At 54.5% G+C, this 26977-nt stretch overlaps 1 protein-coding gene and 1 long non-coding RNA gene across 4 annotated transcripts in view; both read left to right on the top strand.

Annotated features, from left to right (window-relative positions):
* The first annotated feature begins 48 nt into the window (after positions 1-48).
* Positions 49-12644, top strand: LOC128149456 (uncharacterized). The gene is made up of 3 exons (XR_008237642.1): positions 49-143; positions 11070-11169; positions 11603-12644. It is a non-coding gene; the product is annotated as an uncharacterized LOC128149456 (long non-coding RNA).
* An 841-nt stretch (positions 12645-13485) lies between these two features.
* Positions 13486-26977, top strand: part of DOC2B (double C2 domain beta) — a 38194-nt gene continuing 24702 nt past the window's right edge. Inside the window, exons 1-3 of one of the 3 annotated variants that reach the window (XM_052804671.1) lie at positions 13486-13610; positions 14706-15248; positions 26595-26674. In XM_052804671.1, the coding sequence (XP_052660631.1) occupies positions 14918-15248; positions 26595-26674 (411 nt within the window). In that variant the 5' untranslated portion in view covers positions 13486-13610; positions 14706-14917. Of the gene's footprint in view, positions 13611-14507; positions 15249-26594; positions 26675-26977 lie in introns of those variants that run through there. The other 2 variants (XM_052804672.1, XM_052804670.1) reach the window with 2 other exon arrangements.

Below are 26977 nucleotides of genomic sequence, written 5' to 3'. Positions count from 1 at the left end.
TGATGGAGACTGCTCTTCCGATCATAACACCTTGTTTCCACAGGTGGGTGTGATTGGTGGAGAGTTCAGGGAAGTTTTTTGGAAGGGCTGATGCTGCAATCAAATAATGAGACTTTCAGCACGCACAAGATGGCAGGTGATGGGTAAGCATCATGTGGAAAACTTTTATTTTGAGCTGCTCATTCAAATTCCCTCCTGACCATTGCTTCTTATTAGCAGTATATTCAGGTAGCGCTAGAAATGCCTGTGATGCTCGAGAGGCATGAGATGAAGATCTTGCCATGTAGCTCCGTAGCAGTGCAGACGGGAACACGATGCGTGCTGCCTGCCAGTGATGTGCGGCAGCGCACACAGGCAGCCATGCACATCCTTGTACACCCCTGCCCTGCACCTTTCTCCCCACAGAAATGTTCCTGTCCTTATCTTCATAGCAAAACATGAAAGGAGACAGCGCAGCCCCACAGTTGGTGTAACACACTGCTGCTGGCCTGTGCCCCGTTGTTGAGCGGTCCCTGGAGACGCCCACACAGCACCCAAGGGTGTTGCTCTGATCGCTGCCTGGGAGCTGCATCTTTGAGGGACAAATTCAAATCCCCTCGAGTAGGAGGGCTGTACACACTCATCTCCGTGCTTTGCAGAGGTTCTGTGGGTTTGTTTGAAGGTATCTGTTGCATTTCTTTTTCCTTCCACTGATTTCTGTCTGGCAGTGGAAGCTGTTTGCAAAATCTTGGAGGGATTATTGCTCTTGTTTTCCCTGTCTGGAATGAGTGGCTCTACATGGTGTATTCTTATTTTGCCAGGAAGGATGGATTGTGGTTTTAAAGTATTTTTTTGGGGGACTGTATCAGTTTAACAGCAACTATTGTGCTCTGAGCCCTCTCTCAACCCCCAGCTAGATACCATTTCCTCCCAGGTGCTTCCCTATTACTCTGTAGTTGACCAAATGCAGCAAACAAGTATCACCGCCTCCCCTTCTCATCAACTGTCCTACCAGCCTAATCACTGTAAGCAGTTATTATCTGGAGCTGGAGACTTGCTGCTAATCAGGGCCTTATCAAGGCCATCTGGGCAAGGGGTGCTGGCACAGACCTTCCCACTCCTGAGCAGGACTGACTTCTGCTTTCACAGGTAGCTCTGACTAATTATCACAGGACTGTGGCTGCTTTTAATTATTTGCAATTATACACCTCCAGCCATTTTGTCCCGTCCCATCAGAGTAACCCCTTGTGTGGAGCAGCTACCTTCTGGGCTTGGTTTTTGGGGCTGGATTTGGGAGCTGGGTGGAGAGATCACATCTCCTAGACTGGTCCTTGCTTTGCAATGCTGTGCTGCTTTGTAGTGACAACCCTGCACAGCGTCCCCCAGCTCAGCTGCTGGTGCTGACTCTGTGCTGGATATTTCTGAGCCTCATTCACCCCCAAAAGAATCCCCAGACTGATGCATACCCAGCCCCTGGATGGGGACAGCAGCTGAATCACTGAGAGTGGCTGAGCCCAGCGTTATTTATTTTTCTGCTGGTGAAGCCAAGCTGAAGAGACCAGGAAAATCTCAGTGAACAGCTGAGCCCTGCTGCGGGAGAGCAGGGGGCAGGATCTGGGCCCTGGGTGAGCAATCGTCAAGCCGCTGATGGGACAGACCTTCATCTTCAAATGACACTCATGCAAAATTAAACTCCTCCAAGCAATCACACCATGGCCATTAAAATGGTGCCTTGGAGGACAGAAAAATAAACTGAGAAACGCAAATTAGGGATATAAATCTTTCTGGCTATGTCTGGGAGGTACCTGTTTAATTAGCATCATTGAGCAGCCTTGATGTAATAAGTGCTAAGTAGGAAACTTGCCAAATTTTCCCTGTTTTGATAGCAGGTGACTTGTGTTCTGTTTGAATTTCCACCCTGTGATTGTTTTTCTGTACTTCCCAGAGTTGCCGTGTTCTCTGCAGCATGAGGAATTAGCCGTTGTCACCTGGGCTAATCAGATGCCACTGCACCAGGGAGGAGCTGCCTGCACCATCCTGCCTGAGCCCTCTGCGGTCATGGACATCTTTGCATCTAAGGCCTAAGGGATTGCAAAGCTATTTCAACAAAGTATTGTGCGGTGGAGTTAATGTGTTTAATCATGTTTTTTGGTTCCTGTCCTTCCAGAGCACAGAGGTCACTTGCCACATGGAAATTTTAAAAGAAGGGCTCTCCTCCCTGCTGTGTTGGAGGAGGGCTGGGGAGGGAGAACAAGCTCCATTCCCTGCAGAGGACTCAGCCACATGGCTGGGATACAAATCCAGCCCCTCTCCAAGGGGTTTAACGTGAGGGTTGCCCCATGTCAGGTTGCAGAGAGCTGCTCACGCGTCTCTGCACTGCTTCTAGTGCTGCCTCGGTGAGCCGGGACCCCCGGCGCAAGGTACTGAGCCTGCACAGAGCCACACATGTTGGTCCTGCATTAGGGATAATCCTCAGTGCACAGAGGAGCCTTCTGCCCTGTGTGCCCTGTCTTGCACAGCTCTGCTGTGGGCTTTGGGGATTTATTCATGTGATGAATAAGAATATCTCTGTGAGGATTTGGGTTAGGGAGTTACCGAGCCTTTGTTTCTATATCCCCCCTGTGTATTCCAGCACTCTGATGCTAATTGGTACCACTGTAACATGAATCTTTTTAACACTGATAATGTTTGTGAGTTATTGGATGCTTGGCCTGGACCTGCCTGGGAATTGCAGGCGAGATGTCCAGAGGTGCTGCCGTCTCCCAGGCATCGCCTCGCCGGGTTTGCATCCTACCTGTATTCACTCTGGCAGCCTCTGTATCATGCTATTTACCAGATCACAGTTACTGACCTGTCACTGTGGGAGACGGTGGGATTAGGATGATGGAATGGTTGGAGAGGATAAACAATAATGATGCTACATCGGCGCAGCCCAAACAATGCTTTTCTCTTTCATGTTTTCTTTTTCTGTCAGTTTGCCATTCAAGTGTAATAAGATCAGTGCAGATAATTTGTGTATTCATACAAAACATAATTTTCCCTCCTGTGCTTTACCAGCTGCACTGCAGTCAGAAAGGCAAATATGCACTTTCTTTTGCATGGTTATGAATGGGTGCATCTGTTCCTCAAAGATAGGGAAAGGAGGGTGAAAGGACTGGAACGGAAGGGAAGAAATCAGATGCAGCCCATTTCATTGCCTCTGTGGAGAGGGAAGCATACAGGAATCAGATTTTCGCAGCATGGGGTCAGTCCCGCACTGATGTATTTAGGAGGTGGGTGAGACACCAGCGTGTGGGAAAGGCAGAGAAAGGCGTTTTGTTCAACCGGGGAGCAGTCCGTGGAAGCACAGCCACCCCGCAGCGGGGCAGGGATGCCCAAGGGAGCTCAGCCCCACCTTGATCAGGGTCTGCAAACCACCATGTAAGGACAGCCAGAGCTGTGCACGGGGCTGGTCCTGCTCCTGCTCCTCCACCCGGGCTGCAGCCATGAGAGCACAGCTATCTGCTCCTGGCGCTGGCTCTGCTCTCATGGTGCTGCCTTGCTTCAACTCTGCATAGGGCTTGTCTGGGAATATCAGGGCAAAGGTTGGAGCTGAGCTGGGCTGTGCTTGCTCCTCCCTAGCTGGAAATCACAGCCGCCTCGCTCCCTGGGCTTTTTCCCTTCCTGTGCCAGCGGCTGCATCCCTGAGCCTTCGTCTCCACATTCCCCAGGCTCTGCCTGACAGCCCTTGCTGGAGGTCCAGCGGCCCCAGTGAAGGCAGGAGGAGGCGCAGGGCTAGAGGTTGTACAGCAGTGGACCTAATTTATTGGGCTTGCTTTCTTCCCTCCTTTCTCTTTTCTGAGAGAGGCCCACTAGAGAGGCAAGGGGAGGGAGGAAAAGGGGTTTAATTTTCTCCTGTTATCTGGTGTCTCCAGCTGTGAGTCACGCTGACAGCCCTGGGCTGATCAAACACTCGAGCAGCCTCGATTCAGTGTCCCGTCTACGTGGTCATAAATAATGTAAGTAAGTGCTCTGCCCCTGCCTGAGCCCATATCCTGGCAGCAATGCACCAGCACATTCCCTCCTCCTGTTGCCATCATGTTGGGCTCCCGCCTTCATTGCTTGTGACACGGAGTCATTAGGCATTAGCAGTTGGCATTGGTACCTAATGACACAATCATGTGCAAACGTGTTCTTCCTCCAAGCAGGACTTTTTCAGCCAGAAATTCTGGTGCTCTCCCTCCCATAGAGATGGAATCTCTCTGACCCCTCTGCCAGGTTTGTTTTTATTTCTTACGCACTTTGCGAGTCCAAAAGTTTCCAAATACAGGAACTGAGCACCTCTTTGGAGTGAAATACAATGCACTCTACTTAAAATAAAGGATAAAAGTTTACCAAAGCCACTGGGAGCTTCTCAGCTGCCTTCCAGCCAAGGGTCTTGACATGGTTTTTACAAGTTAAAATGTCCCCATTTAATAACTTGAGTGGTTAAAGCAGAGATATGCTAAATGCCAGGCTTTGAAGCTGTATGAGGTGGGTGGCAGAGGTGGTGGGTGGGAGCCGTGCAGGGCAGGGACAGGCTGCCTTCCTCACCTTCCTCTGTGCCACAGTGACAGGGCTGGTCTCTGCTTTGCTGGGGAGATGATGTGCAGCCCAGCTGGCAAGCACATGGCTGATCTGGCTGCAAAATGGGATGGGGACTTGTCTGGGCACGACGAGGCTGCGAGTAGGGGTCCCCCGGTGTCAGATTCTGCCACATGAGCGGTGGCTTAATGCTTCTTCTTTTCTCTCCAGTTCCTTCAACTGCAGGAAGCAGCAAGAAACCAAATGGATGTGGGTTGGTTTGGGTGAACAGACCCCGAAAATAGCAGGTGATTTTGTCTGAGCAGTGCCTTTATTGTCATGGCAGCATCGTTACCTGCACCAGCTAAGGGGAGAGAGGGCTGCTTCGGCTCACTGCATCCCAGCAAACTTCTCACCGAGCTCCCCACAGGATTTGCTGCTTTTGTTGCCGTTGATTGGTTCAGGCATGTTTAATCCCAAGGGCACTTCGGGGTTTAGCTCTTTGCATCTCGCAGGCCAGCACTCAGAGATAAGTCACTGTAATTTGCAAAGCTTTCAGTGGTGGCGAGGCTTGTGGTTACTCCAAGTCTTCATGGAAATGGCTTGGACACTGGCAGGCCGGTCCTTTTGTCTGTTTTCATGTCAGCATTTAGAAGGAGTGCAGGAGCAATTTCTGGGGCTGGAGATGCCTGAGGAGTGAGTGTGCACCTCCTGGTCCCTCCAGACTCATAATTACCGGGCCTGCAAAGGGACTCGGTAACTCCCCATGCAGCTCTACATTAGAAAAGCACTTAGGGGCTGCTCCGCTGCCTGCTGAATGCCTTTCGCCCTGTAATTTTGTGGGTGGGCTGCAGGACATTGCGCTCAGATATCACTGCGCTACTTCAATCCTGGAGCAGGTTCTGCTGAGGAGGCCAGGAAGGTAAACGGCTTATTTCTTACAGCCGTATAAATCTGATGTTGCCACCAAATTGTTGCAATGCGGCTTTGAAGGGGTTTTTGCCTTTCTGTGGTCCATGGCTGCAGAGTCCGTATTCCTACATTAAGAAATCAAGAATCGAGTAATTGAATCTCTCTCCCCCTTCCTGTAAAATCAAGTAATTGAATCAAAGATCATGTGATTTTTTAAAAAAAGAGAAGAGAGTTCATTTTGGGTTCTCTTTATTGGCTTCTTAAATTCTGAGCTTTGCGGCCTGCTGGGAGTGTTTTATCGAGCTCTTTTCACAGCTGTGAGTAGGATGGACTTAACTGCCTGTTATCCTGGGACCCAGGACCTGGGCTCTCCAGAGGTGGCCAGAGTCCAGGGGGACTGGGAAGGGGACAGTTTTGGCCTGGGTGACCCTGATGCTGTGGCTGGGGTTGTGTTGCTCCTGACCCCTGCAAGGGGCATGCCAATCCCAGCTGAGGTGCAACCTGTGTGAGTAAGACCCTGAGGAGGAAAAATTTTGCTGTTTTGTTGGCATCTGAGTGGCTCGGGATTGTGCCTGACAGCAGGAGATGGTCCCTAGGGTTGAGCTGCCAATGGCCGTGACTGGTCACCCAGAAAGCTGCTGAGAATGCAGTCGGATGAGCTTCATTGGGATGCAAATGGATGTAAATTCCTGTAAACATATGTCTCGGTGCAGGTAGCAGCTCGTGCCCAAATTATGCAAATGTTCTAATCCAATAATGCTAATGTCATGATTATCCAGCAACACGATGTTCATTAATATGGTTCCCTGGCTCTTACACCCATCACTGTCAACGTGATTATGCTGAGGCAGAGACTTGCAGTGTCTCTGGCAAGTGGAGCCGGTCTCAGGGGAGGAAGGGAACACCCAGGTCATGGTGGGACCAAGAAGGACCATTCGTCTGCCTGGTGAGGCCTGCAGGTGCCATGTGTCCTGGGGAGTCCCCTCCACGTGCCTGGCCGAGGTACCACCTGGCTGCCATGCTCTCCTTGGGAGGCCTTTCCTCCCAGCAGCAGACTCAGAGCAGATTTCGCAGTCCCCAAAAGCCTGCAGAGTGCTAAACAAGCATTTCTTAATATCCATCTCTGTGATCAGATGAACAGGACTAGCAGGGCCATCTAGTGACTCCTCTGGCTGCTTAATGACCTGGGAGGTGCCTCCCCTTAGATAGGTATAATTTTAATGTTTGTCTTTTGAACCATACCCCGTACATGTCCACCTTTCCCTCCATCTCCCCTTTTTTTGGCTGGTGGTTATCCCTTGCTCTGCAGTTTTGTTTCCCCTGGTTCACTACAGAACTGGAAAATGCTTGGGCTTCCCCACGGCAGAATGGAAATTTGTCGTGCGTCGCCTTGGGTCGGGTGACATAAGGTCAGATGGCTAAATAGCCTCTAGATCTGAGAGGAGAGGGATCCTGCAGGCTGGCTTGCCTTCCTCAACGCCGCCAGTAAAGCTGCTCTCCGGGCAGGAGTCTGCTTGTCTCGGCTGTGGCCTCAATTTCTTTGCTGCTAACCCGCAGGTGCCGGTGTAGCCGCTTGCCGGGGCACTGCGGGGCTTCCTCGTCGCCGGCTGCTCCTGCAGCTTTGTGCCGGCTGGCAGCCACGAAGAGCTCAGAGCTGCCTGCCCCGGGGAAGGGCTCAGCACATAACCCCGCTGCCTCCCCAGCTGGCAGGATTGCTCTCTCATGTACCTCCTGCGGGTACATCCATGGGGTTTTTTGCAGTCCCCAAAAGAGCGGGTTTATCTCTGTGGTGCAAACATGAGCAGTCCTGCCCAGTTCAGGGAAGCTGGGGCTGTTTGCCTCCTCCAGCAGCCTGACCCCATAGCAGATACAGATTTGCCCTTCTCCTCGCATGACTCCGGAGCCTTTCATTTTGCTCTTTCATTTGTGTGCTTATTGCAATGTTGGCATGATACTGGGATTTGCGGATGGGGCCAGGAAAATGCCCTGGCAGCCCCGGTGGCTGATTCCCTCGCAGCTCCCCAAGGTTGGTTGAGCCTCATGATCCAGGGACGGGCAGGACAACTCCCAGCCGCGCTGGCAGCAGCTGGGAGGAGCAGCAGCCAGGACAGAGCTCTGCCAGCCTTTGCAGGGCTGTGACAGGTACATTTACCGCACTAAGTATCAGCACCGAACGGGGGCTTTGGTTGGATTGCATTTGACAGGATGTCGTTAGCCTGATGTGTATGTGGGAGAGGAGCAGCTATAATACTCTCTTAATGCAGCCAAATTGCTCTCTAATTCTGCAAAACCAAGATGTTATTTCATGAATCCCCAGAGCTCGCTGTGCAGCATCTTGATGCTGCCGGTTATCGGTGGCCTTTTCCCTCCGCTTGCATCCAGCTACAGCTTCTCGGAGCGTGGGGTGGGAGCAGCGCTCCCCTTGCCTCTGCAAAGCTCGGCTGCTTTCTGCCCTCGCTTGGCTTCGCGTGTGTTAACTCTGGAAGCTAGTGGTGACTCCTGAAATGCCTCCTCCCACCAAAATGTGAGCAGAAAGTCTATCAATTTCCATGGCAACAGGGCTGGGCCCTAAATGCTGATGTTAACTCTGTTTCTGGACATCTGTGGAGTCTGAAGAGCTGGGTGTGCGGGAGGCAGCGGTGCCCAGCCCGAGTACAGCTCCCCAGGCCAACACTTGCTGCTTGTCCCAGCTGCCATAGGGTAAGGTGCTGCTGCAGAATAGACATCAGGCTTTGCTCCTGGCTGCCTGGAAAGTCTCGAGAAGTGATGTTGTCATCCTCCTGCAGCTGGGAGACAGTTGGGAAGTGCAGAGGTAAAAGCAGGGTAAAACTACTGAGACAAGTCAGCTGGATAATCTCAGAGGACATTGACTCCAGCTCGGAAAGGCACTGAGAGCAGATAAAATTAGCCTAATAAGAGTTGATGCTACACAGAACTCTTCTCTCCCTTGAATGCGAGGGACTGGGTCTGCATTTAGCTTAGAGGCACGTAAGGAAAAGAGCCACCGCGATGTGAAAAGGTGGCTTTGCCTGGCCTTGCGATGGCAAACCTGCTAAGGCTCTGGAGTTAGGGGGAACCCAAGGACCATGAGGGAAATAAGGGGAAGAAGTCAAAAAAGGCTCATTCCTAAGAAAATATCTCTGAGGACTGGGCCCTGGACAGTGCTGTGTCCTGAGATGGGATGTCAGTGAGGGTGAAGCAGGACGAAGGCAGTTAGGGGAAGGGTTCGTGCAGGAGGGCGTTTCGGGGCTGCTGGGGCTCAGGGTCCTGCTTTGCCCAGGGCTGCCCTGGCCCCTCTCTCCTACAAGTTTTGCTTCCCGTGGTCTGCAAGACAGCACAATGAAACGGCAATACCGGAGTGGGGAACGTGGCTCACGTTTCTGTTGAGGGCTGAACCTAAATCATCCCACGTTTCTAACCCAGCAGAGTGAGCTGGGTGCTGCTGCCTGCCAGCACAGGCAACTCACAGTGCCTGCCCTCTCTGCCGTTGGGAGACTCCCGAAAGCAGCTAGACCAGCCCTGGGGATGCAGGTTTGCCTGCACAGGTTAGATGGGGTGCATGGGATAGGGATGCCTCTGCTCTCACCCTGGGTTTGGGGAGCAGTGGGTGCATGGGCCATGCTTGCGCAGCTGCAGAGCTGCCCGGTGCCTTGCTGGCAGGCTGCCTGGCTGCTCCCCGGCCCCACCAGCTACAGCCTCCGTGTTGAGAGACACGTGGAGGCCAGTAATGCTCAGGGGCAGCACACCCTCCCCTCGTGCACCGTTCGGTTGGATTTTCCTGCAGCTTCCCCTTCTCACTGCGCGCAGATCCACCCCTAGTGAATTTGTGTGTATTTAATATGTGCGATGGATAGCTAATATTTGCAGCAACTGATTATCTACTCTGGTTGATTTGCCGGTGAATAGCGTGTTGGAAATGGTATGTCAGGGTGCACATGCACAGCATGTTCCCTCCCCGAACAGGAGGGTAGACATTTCACAGGACTCCAAAAACCAGTGCATTAAAATTACAAAACAAAACACCAACTATTTTGGGAGTCACATCGAAATGGCAACATATGCTACACATTAAACATCAGCCCCTGCTGAAAGTTTATCTATTCTGGGCCCATCCTGAATGGCACTGAAGATGCACAGAGAGCAGATGCCTCCCTACCTCCTCCTGTCCTCTTGGAAGCTCCCCTGCAGGTCCATCTGTGGGTAGCAAAGTGCTGGAGAGGAAGATGCCATCCACCCTTGCCACTAGTTGGGTCTTTCATAAGGTCTCTGGGAACCTTAAGCAATATTTTGAGGGGAGAGGGCTTGCTCTTGCTGGCATTTGCCCTCTGCCTGGCTTTCGGAAAGGGTTTGTTTGTGTCTGCTTTGCAATAGAGTGTGGGCTTTATTTTACCACAGTGATTTTGTTCACAGCTAGTAATTGCTGGTTAAATCTGGTCAAATGATAGTTGTTAGCAGGGCCTGTTTGAGCACAGATAACCTCAGATATTATTTGTGCAGAGGAGCAGTGGGGGCCAGGGTGCCCTGGGATATTGGCACTGCCGGGGAGCCTTAATCGGCACAGCCTGGAGTAAGCCTCTTAGGATTATTTAGCCAAGATTCCTAGTTATCATTATTATTATTGCTTTATTTAGCAAATGCAAAGGGTGTTTAACCAGGTAGGGTCCACAATGCACTCGACGGGCTCAGCCAAGCCTCCCCAGCAATCAAGGGTAGGGATCTTTCAGGGGAAGCAGCCTCATTGCCGGTAGCTGTGCATCAGCCAGAAGACCATGCCTTGCATGAGCCGAGGAGCAAGGCACACGTTGCTTTTCAATTAACCCCTTTCCCATGCGCACAGCCATGCTGGAGCTAAGCTCATTTGGCGAAGAAAGAAATATGTTTCGTACCTACCAGTGGGGTGGACTGAAGACAACGTAGGTCCAAAGTTACCCCAAAAGGATGGAGGGGTCTCTTCCAGCAGTGTTGGCAGAGCTGGGCTGGCAGTGTTGATAATCCCCTGTTCGTGCCCCTGCAGTCAGATTGAGCTGGCATTATCTGCTGGCACCCTCTCATACCTAAGGCTGTGGGTACTTGTGGTGGCTTAACAGAGGCTTAAAAATGGTTGGGAAAAAGCAAAAAGCAAGCTAGGGCTCTGCAGGCTGGGGCTGGGCCTGCCTTGTGTCACCTTCCTGGGTGACTGTCAAACCTCCCAGCTCCCAACCTGCAGTGGGTCCCCCTGAGTTCAAGAATGAGTAAGATCCAGAGGTAGTTCCCCCAAACAGAGGCTTTAATTTGGCATCATCTCTTTGTGCACTCTTCAGGCTCATGTCTTCTCCAGCAGCACCAGCAGAGCAGAGGGTTTCTGTGAGATCGTTTGGGTTTGAGCTGACAAAAGTATTAAATAAAGAACTGGTGGGTCGGTCACTGAATCTCTCTTAAGCGATGGGGATGTGCAATCCTGCTGCTGTACTTTTCATTTGGAAAGGGACTGATTAAACTGGAATCAGCCCCTGTTCTTGTTGATTTAAACCTGGAGTAACTGACAGCAGACTTTGATACTTAGTGTTTGAAACAAATTTGGTTGAAGTGTGTCCTGAGGACAGCCTGTATTTTTGGATGCATGTTTAACCTATGTGCTACTGTTTCGTTTGCTGTAGGAACGCTCCTTCTGTTTGCCTGTTGGTGTAGCACTGGCAGGACGGCTCCCTGGTCGCATAAGGAAGCTGGGCTGCTGCATGGCTCTGCTGAGGACACGGGGTGAGTTAGTGGCACAGGCTTTGCTTGGGATGTGCTTAAGCCTCTGCTTGTGCCCCTGTTCAGGACAACATTTAAATTAAAGTCCAGGCTGTCCCGGGTCAGGATGCTATTCTGAGCGTGGGCTGGAGTTGGAGTGATGCTTCCTGCATCCCGTGTCCCAGCTGTCATTATGGGATGCTTTTGGCACACCAGCCCATGCCCTCATCTGACCTGAGCAGCCGAACCTCTCTGTTGCACCTCAGAACAAGCTGCTGAAGTGCAATGTCGTGTGTGCTGAGCTTAGGATCTTGTTGCAACTTGCACGCACCACTGGGAGGAAACACAGCTGTTGACAGGGACAATGTGCTCTTCTCCATCATCCAGTTCCTGCTCTGATGTTGACTCCGTGATGCCTACCTTCACCTTCTCTAAAAGATGTCCTCCTTTCCTCCAGGGGTGGGCTATCCCCCTGCAGAGTGGCTCTGCTCCCTGCCAGGCAGAGCTGTCGGTCCCACTGCTGGAATCAGCAACGTAACGTTTAAACTATCTATCCCCCCTCTTGCGGGGCTGGCGAGAAAGCCAGTGTTCCCCCTTTGGGGAAACGAAGGCTGCGTGCGTGGGCACTGCAGTAGCTCTGAATCACCCCAGCAGAGCGAGGGATCAAATCAAGTCACATTCCAGGGCATTAGACAGACGGTGGGAATTAAAAGCTTTACCTGGAAACTGGCTTTGTATCTCCAAGCCCTGCTTTTGTCTCCCAGCCCAACCCTCTATTTTTGTCCCTTTTACCTTCTGTGTTGTCGTGCGTCATGTATGCCAGGGCTTGGTGCCTGGTTGTGCAGTCACCCCCAGCCACGTTCAGGGAGCCCTCAGTAAATATTGGGCTGTGCAGCCTAGAAGGAAACATTCAGGCAGTATGGGAAGGTAGGAAAAGTGTGGTTTATCAAAAACAAGCTGCTTTGGGACTCATTAAAAGCTAAGGAAGGGCTCCAGCTTCTTTCAGAAGGCTTGGGATCAGTCAGACTAGAAAGTCCCATCTGGGCTATTAGCAGTAAGTCTTGTTTTTATTTCTTTCAGTCTATAAGGTCTGGGGACAGGGTGTCCCTTGGGGGCCAGTCCTGCCCTGACAGCAGGGAGGTTTGCCTGCTTCAGCTCTGTCTTCGCTTTTCCCTTAATCTGGTCCCCGCATGCACCCTCCCCCTTGTGTCATCGGTTGCTCTCTGCGTCCCTGGGTGAGCTTAGCATCTCCCATCGGTGCTGCTGGGCCTTGATCCTGGCTGTGGGCTGTCGGTGGTGCAGGGCAGCTTTTGGGGTGCTGCACAACGCAGGAGGAGGCAGAGCTCGGGGGCTCCTCACCTTAATTACCAGAGCCTTGATTTTCTGACCTATAAAACAATCCTTGTCTATTTGGGTCTTGCGGTCTTTCTTTGAGGAAACATTTGAAATAATGATGCTTTTCTAACGGTAATAATGACATTAGGCTCTTATACATAACTTAATTTTATTTATCTATTTATTTGCCCTTTCTTAGAGGGAATTGCTGCTATTTTCTGGGCATCGGGCCCAATTTTTGCTTCGTTCTGTCTGAGTCCACACCGCATCCTGGATGCTGCACCCAAAGATGGAGCCTGTGTGGATCCAGGCTGCTCCAAACCCGGAGGCAGCTCTTTGCGCCTCCCGTGATGTTCCCACCCATCGTCTTGCCACCCGCGACGTTTTCAGCCTTGACCACACGAATGCGAAGCAGGTGACATTTCCATCTGAATTAATATACTAGGAGTCCTTGGATGTGGGAAGGGGGTTAAACCATCTCAGACTGGATCTGCTGTTGGACCTTGCTGCAAGAGAGCAGTTTGTCTCCTGGCAGAGCAGCACAGATCACCTCTGTGCAATAGGTGGGAGCCGCCTCAAAGCGAAAATACAGCAGAGGGAGGAAGGAGTGGCTGAGCAGTATCCTGTTCTCCCAGGTCATTAGAGCATCCGTATGCATCATGTCTAGGTACAGAGCTATGACAAGTTTGGATGCTTCAGGAGAGAAATGTTTGCTTCCCGGCGAGAAGTAAATTAGGTTAGTTTGCCTAGTGTCAGTATGTTATGAGTCAGGGACGTTCATTAACATTTACCAAAATCTGAATGAAAACTGAATTCTTCATTAAGCAAAAAGGTTGGGTGTCATTTTGCTGGTTTTGGGGAAAATTCTCCAAAGAGCGGAGCTTTATTTTTAACAGACATCTGCATGCCAGCCTGCAGGAGACTGCAGTTCTGTGTGCATTGATACGGGATCTGTATGTTGTCAGGTTACCTGGTGGTACCGGCTGTGATCAGCTTGACGTGGTGGTGGGTGACCAGCGCATGCAGCGTGTCCCAGCTTCATGCCAGACCTGCCACGCCTGAGCCTGCAGAAAGTCTGCGCTGGGGGAGTTGTGCCTACAAAATATTTCAGACACATTTGCCTGGGCAGGGTGAGTTTCTATGCAGCGTTTCTCACCGTGTTCTCACAGCATTTGTCTTCTGACACTTCTTGCTCAAAAGTCCACTTCCAGTAGCTTGTGGAACCACAGATTTATTGATTTGGACGCAGGAGGAGATTAGGTAAAAACAGCAGTTTGAGACCAACTCCCTGAGCAAACCACAGCTCAGCATTTACCAGGGAGCCTGTGGTGGTCTGCAGGGAGCCTGTCCCCATCCTGGCTGGTGCCAGGGCCCTGTCCCTGCCCAGAAAGGTTGCTGGGGGAGTGCTGAGCATGGCCATGCTGGCTGTGGGCCCTGGCCCAGCCCATCGCTCGCTCCTCTACGATGCTTTACCTGCTGCATTGCTCTATGCCGGCAGCCACAAGCTGGCTGGGAGAGGCTGTGCCGGCTGGGCTGTGAGCAAATGCCATGTGTTGCTTCAGTCCCTGGTGCATTCCCAGCCCTGGAAGCTGCGGGCAGCTCACCCAGCCTGCCCAGCTGGTGCTGAGCTCTGGAGGGGGCATCGCTGTGGGCTGAGGCCGGCTACGGCAGCAGGGCACCAAATCTGGGCTGCCCCTGCCCCTGCGAGCAGCGATGCGGCCGGAGCGGGGAGCGGGCAGCATGCTACCCGTGCCCCTGCTCAGTATGCAGCAGAGCACCTCCCTGGCACGTCCCCGCAGCAAGCTGGGAGGGCACGGGGGCTGCCACGGTCCCCGGGGGGCCGGGGTAGCCCTGCTTCCCTCTCTGCGGCACGCCGGGGATGCGACGCAACGCAATGGGACAGCGGCTCCTGACCCCGAGCGGTGACCTTCCCCCCCTCCGGCGAGGACCGACCCCGCTTTGGCAGGGAGATGGGGCGAACGGGTGCGGGGAGGTGGGCTTCAACACAACTTGTGTTTCGCTTCCCCTGGGCACGGCGGGGCTTTACTGGGGAAGGGGCAGGGGGCTGGCTGCCCATGCTGGCGGCCAGGCGGCCAGGGCGGCGGGCTGGCCACAGCCCTCATTCCTTCGCTGCTGGGTACCGCTTTGTTGCTAGCTGGTGACATCACCCGAGAGCCCACCCCCTGCCTCTTATCCGTCTCTCCGTCTCGCTCATTTATTCACAGGCAGCGCTGGCAGGATCAGGGGCTGCGCGAGAGCCGGAGCTGGCGGCAGCAGCATGCGTGCGGCGTCTGAGGTTCAGGGTGCGAGAACCACGTAAGGTGCCCGCCAGAGCCTCCCCCCTCACCTACCTCCGCTTCCCCCGGCAGAAACTTCACAGCTCCCTCACGCACGGTCCGGGCTTCTCCGGGGGGGCTTGGCACCGACAGCCGCATGCATGACACTCCGAAAAGGAGAGAAAATGACCATAAGTATCCAGGAGCACATGGCTATTGACGTCTGCCCCGGCCCCATCAAACCCATCAAGCAGATCTCCGACTACTTCCCCCGCTTCCCCCGCGGGCTCCCCGCCACCGTCGGCCGCAGCGGCACCCTGCGCTCCGCCGTCAGCCAGCCCTCCGTCAGCCCCGCCGAGGCCCCCCGTGAAGAGGACGAGGACGTGGACCAGCTTTTCGGGGCGTATGGCACGACGCCCGCCGAGCAGCCAGCCAAGTGCCAAGCGCCTGAGGAAGTGGTGGACCCCGAGGGCTACGAGTCCGACGACTGCAGTGAGTTCCTAAGTTTCCACGGGAGTTTGCCGGGTGCTGAGGGCAAGGGTGGGTCTTAGGACTGGTCCCCCATCTTGCTGCCTGAGCTGTGCGCCTTTCCCGGCTGCCGGCCACACTGTCCGTTCCTGGGATTACACTGCAGCAGTGACAAGCCCTCTGCTCTAGCCAGGGAGGCTGTCACAGCATCGCTCCGGCACTGCCCGTGGGTGGAGGGAGGCCCTGGGAGCGTCCCTGCTGCAGCCAGGTTGGCCGCTGAACCCAAACTAGGGAAGTCTCCCAAGAGCCACCAGTTGCTGTGCTTTGCTGGTGTGGTTGATGCACTTCTCTGCCTCGTCCCTGCTCGGCTCCTTGCCTCCGAAGGCTGCCAGCTGGGCTCAGACCCTTTGGTTAATCCGTCTCGGTGGTGCAGCCTGCTCCAGCCACCCGGCTGATTAGCTGGCGATACGCTCCAGCATCGCCCGGCTCCAGATCGGGGAGATTGGTTCAGAATGACATCTGCACAGGAAATCTCTGCCCTCTCCCTCGGCAAACTCCAGCGTGTCATTCCTCACCCTCCAGCTGCAGACAGAGCCCTGCATGAGACCAGGGGGGGCTTTTGAACAGAAGGCTTTGGTTCTGGTAGATGCAGGTGTTTGCAGCGAGGTTTAACCCCTCCCCACCCAAAACGTCCTTCCCACCCAGCTCAGTGGAGCTTGCAGGCTGCAAAGCAGCTGCTGTCTGGCTCTGCCAGCCGCGGTGGCCGGGATAGTGTTGCTTTCCTTAAGGTCGGTTAAAACCCAAGGTCTCGATTCAGCCCAGCCTTTAGGGGCCAGATCCTGCGAGGGGCTGAGCGCAAAGTTTGAAGCCGGGAGGTGCCGAGGAAGGGAGTCAGTGCTGCTGAGCAGTGCTGCGTGCTCGTCCTGGGGGAAGGGGGAGGCTGAGCTCCCACGACGCTGAGCTGTTTACGGCCCAGTGCCGGGCAGGCGGTGGCTTTCCCTGTGCAAAATGTCACAGTCCTGCCTCGGCATCGCTCCCTCGCTGCTGGGCGTTGGGCTGGCCTGGGCTGCTGCCATCTATGCCGGACCCTGGAGCAAGAGCCCAGGGAGAGCTCCCCGAAGGACTGTGCTTGCTACGAGGTGGCACGGCTGCCCCCGTGCCCCCTTCTGCCTGCTGACCACCAGCTACAGCTCCGGGAGAGGCTGAGGCTCTGGGTCCAAGCCCCAAACCGACGCTCCCTCCCTCCCCATCCCGGTGTCAGGGTCACGTTCCCTTTGGAAGAGGCGAGAGCCGCTGCGCTCCCAGAGAGAACATCTCTGCTAAGCTGCGTTTGTCCCAGCAGGGCAGTTAACAGTGACTTTAACTGGATTTGGGTTATTTGCTGCTCTAATTATTAGATCGTCTTTGCTCATCCCGGCAATAGAAATGGGAGCAACTGGGCTTCAGGGGCAGAGGTGTGTGTGGGAGCCAAAGCGCTTGGGGCCCTGGGGCGCAGCGCTTTCACGGCTGACTCGCAGGGAAATTGCCTAGGGTGCTGCGTTTTGCATTTACCCCCACCAGCGATGCTGGAAGCAGCTTGGCTCAGTGCCCGGGGGCCGGCGGGTGTTTGTCTCACCCCGGCTGGTGTTAAGAAGAGTTTCTTGCAGCGTAACAGGTGTCAGGCAAACTGCTGAGGCTGTTTTGCCAGATGTGGTGGGTTTTCAGCTGGCAAAGGCACGGCGGTGCCAGGAGCAGAGCGGGGAGGTGGGACTGCTGGTGTCACATCTCTGGGGACAGTACAGGATGGCCCCAGCGGCTCTCAGGGCACTGCTTGGCATAAATGTGCAGGATGAAACTGTCACTCCTCCATGTTTAGCAGCCAAGTCGCAAAGCCAGATGAGGGCTTGCTGGCCCCATTTCCCAGGCGGGGAGCGGGAAGGGGATTCGTGCAGCCTGACTTGAGCCATCGGCTGTGCTGGGGAGAGTCTTTCAGCATCCTCGCGTCCCTGGCGGGTGATTCAGGGCTGTTGCATTAGTCACCTGCACTAAATTTCCCCTGGGGAACCTGTCTCCGCCTGTACAGCAGAAGAGAGTTGGGGTTTAGGTGGTGTCAGTTCCCTCGGGTGACACGGGGGTTCAGGGATTTGACCGAGGTCTCTGGGGATGGTGGTGTCGGAGCTTGAGTGCAGCACCCACAAGTCGAGGTCTTGCCGGGCAGGGACATGTCTTGCCTCGCTCCCCAGAGATGCTCCCTGCACAGCCCCTGGAGAGGTGCAGGGAGAAGGATTTTGCCATGGCAGGATCCATCAGGAGGAGGAGGAGAGGACGACTCCTTCCCGTTTATCCCACCTGCCTGCGCGTTTCCCTCCTCCAACACCAATGCGATGGTGCTGGCTGGCCGGATGGGAGGAGTAGAGCTGCCCCTGCCTGGAGAAATGCAGCATTTGTCTGGGTTTCCCCTACACTCGTTCCTCCCCAGGGTTACTTCTCCAGCCTGGTGTTTCTGGGTTTCCAGCAGCACCAGGCTGATGGGTGACGGGGCCGTGTTTCTCAGTCACGGCAGCACTGCAGGGTGGCATCGGGCAGGGGCAGGACCAGAGCTGCCAGCCTCCCTGCCCGACCTCCGGCACCCCTGGCAGGGCTGCAGGGAGCCGTGCAGGGTAGGTCCTGCCTGCGCCCTGCTGCAGCTCGCCCGGGCTGGCTCCTTGCACCGCATTTCTTAATCTTTCGCCGAGCGGCGTTCCTGACCCCACCAGCAATCCTGGGAGGTGCCTGCAGAGCCGGCAGGAGCTTCCCTTCTGCAGACGGCCTCTCCCTGGGATGTGGGCAGCCACAGAGCAGGACAGCCCTGGGAGAAGCATCAGTGACTGCTCCCATTCAAGCAGGGTGGCCTGAGCCAGCGGTTTGGCATCCACAGGGAGGAGGGACGCGCGTGTGTGTGTGCATGTGTGTGTTTGGTGCTTTGGAAACCCAAGAATCCCAGGGCTGCCAGAGGCGGGTGGGATCCCTCCAGAGATGGCCAGGGACCCGGCCAAGCTGTGGTAGGGTGGGAGGGGACCCGCTGACCTGGGCATTCACCACGGGCAGATGGCACCCGTCACTGGGAGGCTGATGCAGAGGCTTGAGTTGTTGGCTCTGGGGCATGTGGGGCTGAGGCCAGTGGTTCAGGGCACCGCAATGCAGCACTGTGGAGCCGGGGAGTGCAGTGCCCAAGGGAGCCGTGGAGGTGCCAAGGAAAACAAGCATGGTCTCCGCAGGGCAGCCATAACCAGCCTGTTGAATGCAGTGAGTGGCACGGAGCAGGCAGGGCCAGGGAGCTGACAGCAGATAATGAGCGGAGACTTTGGGGCTGGCCCTGGGAGCGCTGGGAATCATCCGGAAGCCAGCCTTTCCCATCAGACCTGCCAGCAGCGATGCTGTGAGGATTTGCAGGCTTGTGGTTGGCACCAAGGCCTTTGGGAGACCCCTGGGAGAGGGACTTGTCACTGCCCTGTGCCTCCTCTGTCTCACCTCTGCAGAGACGCTCCGGGACCGGAGCCCAAGCTGTACAGAGCAGGACCCTTCCCTCAGCAGTTTTGTTCCCAACGGAGCTGCTGAGGAGGGGGAATGAGGCAGGAGCGGTGGGGAAACGCACATTTGGTGCAAACTCTGCAGAAGGGTGGTTTGGTGCCGTTGGACCAGCTCTAGCATCTGCTGTGAGCTGAGAGGACCAGCAGGGATTTGGGGATGGGAAGGAGGCATTCTCTCCTATTGCCTTGGGACACCCAGCTCTCAACTTATCTGTGGTTCCCCCGGCTAGTGCCCAGGGACAGCAGCAGTGCCCTGTCCCCTGGGGTCCCCAGGCACCAGGGATGCTTCCCACCCAATCTGGCGGCACACTGCCAGGGGAACTTGGTTCACAAGAGAAATAAGCAAATGCCAGCTAGGTGGCAATGTGCCACCTGCGAGGAGCTGGGTCTCGCCTCCCATATCCCCTGATTCCACACAAATCCCTGCCCCTCGAGTGGCTGCGCTTTCCCTTCCACAGCACCAGTATGAATTTGTACCTGACAGATTATTAAAGGTCTCTGAAATCTCTGCACAAGCAGCACAGAGGTAGAAACATGGTCCCTCCGAGGGAGCGCTGCCGTGGCTGCTCTCGCTGGGGGACGGCACAGGACGGAGCAGCCATCCTTCTTCTGTAACGTGCAAGCAAGTTTCTACCCCTTGAAGAAATGCTCCATTCCCCTGAGCTGCTTTTTGGCTTTGGAGCGAGGCTGTGGCCAGCGCTGGAATTTCCTCCCTCCTCTGTATGTTTTTGGCTCTGGCTTTTCGGATGGGGAGGCAGCCCGAGAGCAGGGGGGTTGCAGCGGGAGCTAGCGTTTCTGGAAGAGCTGCTCCATACTGTTCCTGCCAGTGCTCCAGGGCTGTTTATATATGTACAAACCCAGCCAATTTTATAGTGTGCCCAGCTTTATTCATAGGAGGAGCAGGCTCGCGAGCTCCCGAGCTGCAGCAGCATAAAAATGACTTCTCCAAACTACAGCTGAAAGGCCTGTCCTGGTGCACGGCTGCTCATGATGCCTGCTGCAAGCAACGCCACAGAACTTATTCTTATTTTGAGCAAAGAAGATAATTAGGCAGGCAAAGCCGTCATGCAGATATTAATTACTGGCTGCTTAAAGACGTAAAGAAGAATGAAGGTCTTAAGGGGTGCAGGGTTTGCAAGTCACCTGGCAATGCTTTTGGCCAGACAGGAGGAGGCAGGAGAGACAACAAGGGGAAATGTGCATTGAAACGATGAGGATATTTACTTCTGAAACGCAGCGCCTTAGCATATGCTGCCACTGCTATTTATAACCTTTGAATCGTCTTTTCAATCCAGATAAGGCCAAAAGAAGTATTTTTTTTTACTCGGGAAACTAAACAAACCACCGCTGATTTTGGCAGAGCCTGGCGCGTGGTTCTGCCAACCGTACCACAACCCAAGCTGCCTACACCAAAAAAATGCATACAGGTACCGGGCAGTGTTGGACCCCAGGTTTAAGGGCATCGGGGAGCTTGTAGCCCTCCCAGGGGAGACGCAGGGTGTTAACCGAGGTGACTTTGGATTAGCTCCTGTCTGGTTTCCCACAGGATACCCAGGTATCGGGAAGGTGCTGGCGTGGGATGAGCTCTTGCCCTTTCCTGCTGGCTGCCCCATCAGTGGTCCAGGTGAAGACTGCACATCGGGTGCTCCTCGTCCGCCAAGGAGCCTTCAGCCCCTGGAGATGCTCGTTCCAAGGGGGTGGCCGTGGCCAGGGACACCCTGGAGTGCTGGAGATAAATGCAGGGCACCCGGTGAGGCCAGCACACGAGGGCAAGCAGGGTCTGTCTGGGCATCCCTCCTCCAACAGCGATGGAGGGAGCATGTGTGTCATGGCCTCCAGCGTCTCTGCTAATGAAGGAGCCACATGGCTGCCGGTTAACGAGGGGCCCTTCTTCTGCCTGGCTCCCTCCCTCCCCAGGAGACGATGCCCGGCTGGAGGAGGGAGGTTCCCTGCCCCGCGGTGGCTCTGCCACCCTCATCCCTTCACTGACACCCCTCGCTCCAACGTGCTTGAGCCCAAGGGGTTCCTGGATCTTTCATCTTTGTATTTAACACCGAAGGCAATTTTGGGGGGTTGTTAATTGCAATACTGTATTTCATTAAAGGGAGAGAGAGGGAGAGATTTGAAGGCCATTTCTAAATTGAAATTGCTGACAGTCTAATTGCTGCTGACATCAGGGACCATTTAGTGCTGTAAAACATAATTGCATCTCTGAACTGTTCTGAGCAGATAAGTGTTCCTCTGAACACTCCTCCTGGAGAAGACAGAAGAGCTGATGAGCATCCATCAACCAGCCTCTCAAAGAAGCAGCTCCCTGCTCCAGAGCTTGCCAGGGGCTGGCGCTGTGTCTCCAAAATGAAGAACTATTAATTGCCATAGATTTTAAGTGAAAAACCCACAACAAGGCAGGGAGCAGTTGCAAGGAAGAAGAGTTGTGCTCATTCCTCACTCCCAGTCCTGTTGAGTTCAACCACATCTGTGGAGCTCCCAAGGAAGGAAGGTCTCCTGCCTGTGTGCTGGATCTGGTCCCTGCTGGGTTTTTGCGTAGGACTGGGAACGTCCTGCCCTGCCTGCAGCAACGGACCAAAGTCCTGTGATGCTGCCAACTGGCAGCATGTGGTTCAGGGGCTGATGGGAATGTCCGTGTCCCAGCATGGTGTGCTGTCCCTGGGGTATGTCCCAAAACCTTCCACAGGACGCCTTTTTCATGGAGTAGCTCGTGGTGATGCTGACTTCAGAAGTGTTCCGTTTCCAGCTGCCTTTGTCACCTTCCCCAGCTAATGCTGAAACCCGCAGCATTGCCTGTGGCTGTAGGTTTGTGCCAGAGGTCAGCGCTACCATCAGACCCGGGGGCTTACAGCTGTCAGGGTCTGCACTGCCTCGACTCAGCACCTTATGGGATCCATCCCTGACGACCCGCGCACCCTCTCCCCGCGGAGGCACGCGATTCGCAAGCAGCAGCCCAAGCGGCTGTGTGCACGGACCGGGAGTGCTGTGGGTGCTGGCCAAGCTTGGGCCTGGCTGCGGAAGGCTGCTGGGACTGATGGTGCTGTTTTCCAGGGGTGTCTCTGGGGACTTCCAGGAGCTGGCTCCCACATGGAGCAGGGAGTCAGTCCTCGAGCTGCCCCGGCACTCGCTGCCCGCGCTGCCCTGCTGTGTGCTGCCGGACCTGGATGAGGCACTGCTGCACCCGGGGAGGCAGGAGTGCATGCAGCCACCCGCCAAAGGGATCTTCAGCAGCCCGGCTTGGAAATGGCAAGAAATAATTTCTGTTCCTCCTGAGAAGTCATTTACTGACATTTTACATGGGGCTGTAAGTGCACAGAATTACTTGCTGCCTTTCAGGACCTTTAAAATTATCTCCATTGCAGAGGAAAATTAAAGCAATGGAAGAATAGGGACCTATCTTTTATAGTGCATTAAAAAGTACCTAGTCTGAAGGTTACTGAACCTGTGCTTTCTGTAAGGGAGAGCTAATCCAGACAATCCCCAGCAGTCTTTTTACTGCTCCACTCTGATCTCCCTGGCACAAAATCCATGAGCAGATTATCTTGGGAGCAGCAATGCTGATAAGCAGAGGGACTTAAGGCTTTTGGACTTCTTTTTAATTAGTTCTATAGTGGGTTTTTTTTGTGCACACCTCAATTTCTCCTAGTGCAGAGCCTTGCTGGGCTTTCTAATGGCAGTCATGCTGCAAAAGCTTCCCTGAGGTAAGGGAGGTAAGGAGCCCACTCAATCATCTCTTCCTTCCCCTGCGGGCTTTGCCGAAGCTTGTGGGTCTGTTCTGCAAGTGTCGGTGCCTCTTCTACGTCTTGAGCATCTCTTGGGCAGAGAAACTCTTCTCCTTGGGGTGTCCCAGGCCACCAAGGTGGTGGATCTGCCACCCTGCGTGGGCCAGGCAAGGGCACGTAGCCTGCAAGGACAGGGGCTAGATAAAGGAGCAGAGCACAGATTTATCACCGGGTTTTGCCTTTCATCCCGCAGGTATAAATAGAAGCTACTTCAGCCTCCCCGTCACCCTGGGCACTGATGGGAAATGTCGGCAATAAACAATTTCTACCGACTCCACCAACAAGAGCGGTAGCGGCGCTGTGCCAGGACGTCGCGCTGCCCGCAGGCGCCAGGCGCGCTCGCCGTATCCCACGGCTAAACCCAGAGACTCATCTGCCGGTTATGCTGGCCTCCAATAATTTTGTGGCCTACTGAATTAATCAAAATGCCCAAAGGTCAGTGGGAGAAGAGGCCGCATTCCTGTGCAAGTCAGATTTATTTTCCTTCTTAGAGCCTGTGTTAAATGTCAGACCCTGGCCAGCACTTTCCCATCAATCTCTCCCAATTCATGGAGAGGAAAGAGGATCAGAACCTGCTAATGAGTTCAGCTCTCCTAATGGTTATTTTATCATTGGAGCGGAATAATTGTAATAATAACATTACATCCTGCCTGCTGTCTGGATTGCGCAAAGCTGCCTTTGTAATGCCTGACAAAGACATTTATTTATATTTTTTTATTTGCAGCCTGTGTGATTAGAGGGCAGTGTTCAGAATAGCCCAGTCGAGTTAAATATGTCTAGTAACAGCGCTTCGAGTCTAATTGCTGCCCTTTTCTTTTTTAGGCACTTGCTCCCCTAATTAAGAGCACAATTGAGTTGCATCTCAGCTGCAAGGACGGGTGGGAGAAGGAAAGCAATCAAAGAAGGCCGATTCGGCCACTTTGCGGAGTGCCCCGTTCGGAGCTGGATGCGTCCCTGGGTGGCTGCTGCAGCCTGGAGGCTTTGGGCCCAATCCTGCTGGCTGGAGATGGCGGATCTCCCACAGCCGGGGCTGGGTGCGCTGCAGGCAGTTTTGCAGGAGGGGGTGAGAGCGGTGAGACCCGTGCCGGCGTTCTGGTGTTGGCTTGCCTGGCTTCTCGCTCGGCATGCTCCCCGCTCTGGGAGCGCAGGGCTGGTTTTCCAGCTGGGCTGTGGTCCTGTGAGGGTTCACAGGTTGTGTGCTGCAGGAGGTAGAGGTCTGCTGCCATCTCCTCAGGCCTCCGAGCAACACCGGGGCCAGTCTGCCCAGTAGCGGCTGGCCGGGGACGCAGGCAGCTTGAGCACCAGCCTTGTCTCTGCCTTCACCGCTGTGCCGGATCCGTCAACCGGCAGCGCGTCCCCAGGAGGGAATAGAGACGGGGCGGCTGTGACCGCGCCACAGGCGCTCTGCTCCTGCGGGAGATGCGTCCTCGGCGTCCGCCATCCCGCTGGGTGCTGGCTCTCGCAGCAGCGCTCGCCCTCGGCTCCGTAGCGGCACCTTAGCTGCCAAACCCCAAGTTAGCCTGATCGCTTTTGTCATCTCCATACGGCCGCATTTTTAAGCAATTAGCACAACACGTTCCGCTGGTGTTTCCACATCCCTCTGCCGAAGGCAGACCATTCCTTGGGAATCGAGACTCGCCATCAACAAAAAAAAATCCCTGCGTAGAGGAAAACCTCTCCAGGGCCGGAGGAGAGCTGGGGATGGAGCCCAGCAGGGCTGGGGGGGGGCCAGGCACCCCCATCCATGCCCTCCCATCTGTTGGCAGCTCCGAGACGAATGGGAACTGCTCAAGGTTTGCTCATGGACCACCAGTGCTGGGGAGCAGGACCTGAGTCCTCAATTGCAAAACAAGCATCTGCTGCTGTGTTACGGTGCTTTTAGGTTTTGCCTGTCTTGCCGGAGCGGGGCTCCCCACTGCTCTCGCCCCTGGGGCAGGTTGCAGCGCCGAGGAGACAGGAGGTTTGTCAGTATTTCCTGGCCGAAGTCTGTTTTCACGCCAAGCTTTTAATTTGTTTTATAAATTGCCAAATCCAGCAGGCTAAGCCGCGGGCCCCCTTCTGTGATAAAAATAAAATAACAGCTTGAACTTGGGAGGGCCAAGCAGCGGGGCTGGCAGGAAGCGGCTGATTAAAGGGCAGGTGGAAATGATGAGGCTCCCAAACCGGAGGCTTCATCTTCCACGCTCGAGCGAAAATGCAGATTTGTTGAGTTTTGCTGACTTGGCTTTCACCCGTGTGCCGTGGAGCCTCCCTCTACACCCACTCCGTCGCGACGGGCTGCGACAGCGCCCGGGGCTGGTGCTCCGATGCTGCCGTACGTGGCCATGAGCTCCCCATCGCTCAGCGCAGGCAGGGGACAGCCAGCCGCCAGCACACTGGGGCACTGCTGTGCTTTCCTCCTCCTTGCATGATATGGAGCGAGTTTGGCCGGTAATTGCTCTGGAAATACCTGTTTGGGCCAAACCCAGAGATGACGCACAAGGTGTTGAAGGTTTGGCCTCACCTTGTATCAATTCCATCTTCCCTGAGCCCTGGCAGGTAAACCCCACTGATTTATGACTTACCTAAACCGATAGCTAACGTGCCATGAAATTACTCCAGAATGAGGGGGGCTACGTTATTCTGGCAGAAATGTCTCTGAATGTTTGCTCTGCTTTGAAGGCAAGATATTTGCTCCGGAGCAATGATTTTTATTTGCTAGCAGGCAAACCTGTAGCTCACTTGCATCTGGGCTGGAAGATTGCTGTGAAATTGCAGCAGGAAGGTTTCAGTCCTCTGAATATCCGCCGCCTCCCAGGGCGCCTTGCTGCAGAGGCTATTGACGCTGGAAAAAAAACCCACCTTATTTCCTGCCATAAAGTTTGTCTAACTTACCTCCCAGGCAGCAAACCCTGCCTTGATATTAAGCAAAATTGTTCTGTTTTTTATTTTGGATTTTTTTTTTTTCCCCTGCTCTGTGTGCGCAGCAGGAAGGTGCAGTTACCTTGGAAACAGCGGTGGGATGCTGCGTGGTGGGAAGGCAGCACTTGGGCAGACCCCTTTTGGGAAGGTGGGCGCAGAAAAGTGTGGGTTGCCAGGTCCAGAGCCGCCCTGGAAGTTCAAGGCTGGTGGTAGGGGAAGCTGTGCCGGGTGAGATGCTGCTCCGTGTCCAGGCTTTGGTGTGCAAATTGGGTCTGGGAACCTTGGAGAAAGTTAAATCATGTTTTTGGAAAGCATGTCTTTTTACGACTTTTCCTCTGCTTTGGATTAGCGTGACTTGCTCAGATTGTCCAAAGGGAAAGAATTTCTCAAATCAAATGTACTTTTGCTGCTGAGGCTCTTCTGGTTTGTTCCGGTCTCCTGCCCCTTCCCTGTGGTCCCATCCCAGGAGCTGCCCCGTTGCTGCCATTCCTGGGTTGCGGATGCCGTAAGGGAACACCGCTCTGATTAAAAGCTGTTGGTGTTTTTCATTTTAACCATAAAAGTATTTCCATTCTCACTGGGTTTAATGTACAGTTTGCAGCCAAATCGGAGCTGGGAAGGGATCCCATTGGTGGCTCATTTGTTTGAAGGTGTCAGTATACAAATACACATTCTGGAAATGCCAGCGGCGCTGGAAGGGGGGAGATGTGCTGACAGCGGGTCTCAGCTGTGTCCCAGCCGTGCCCGGATCTTCCCGGGGAAGAGCCTTCAGCTCCTGGGGGATGGGAAGCTGCTGGCTGTGGTGGGGCTGCTGATAGATGGGGGTGACCTGTGTGAAAGCCCACAGAGGCAAAGCCTCTGCGCCGGCCGCAGCGCCTGGGTGAGCCGCAGCCGTTCATCCCTCTGGCTCCTCTCCCAGGGCTGTGCCAGCCCCACCGGCCAAATGTGGGGATGGCCATCAGCCTCCCAGCGTGAAGCCATGTTTCATAACAGGGCTCACAGGAGGCTGCTTTATGTTTTATAATGTCTGCAGCCATTTAGCATCTTCACCCACTCCTTTTGTGCTTAGAGGGAGAAGAGCCAGTGTTTGCTGGGCCCTGCGGGTTAATAACATGTTTTCGCCTTTGCAGCCACGCTGGGGACACTGGATTTCAGCTTGCTCTATGATCAAGAAAACAACGCTCTCCACTGCACGATCAATAAAGCCAAGGTATGTCTCGGCACCAGGCGTGTGAACAGCAAGGACCAAATATGCCTGGAGCAGGCTACCTTTGTCTTGCGTTATAGGGCCACCAGAGTCCTGCCAAAACCACGAGGCCAGCCGGGTGCTGTGGCTGTGCCAAGCAAATGCAGCAGTGAGGGCAGCGCGTGGGGATGGCCAGGTGTCCCCCTGTCCCTGCGTTGCGTCAGGGACTCTTGTGTCCCTGACTGCGGCCGTCCCTTTGCCAACTCCACTTTCATCCCGACCCCCAGTGCTTCTGCCCTCTCCTTCCTCTCCATCCCTGCCTTTCAA

This window comes from Harpia harpyja, chromosome 12 (assembly GCF_026419915.1).
Source record: "Harpia harpyja isolate bHarHar1 chromosome 12, bHarHar1 primary haplotype, whole genome shotgun sequence".
Classification (NCBI taxonomy): Eukaryota; Metazoa; Chordata; class Aves; order Accipitriformes; family Accipitridae; genus Harpia; species Harpia harpyja.
This window is presented reverse-complemented; position numbering and strand designations above follow the sequence as displayed.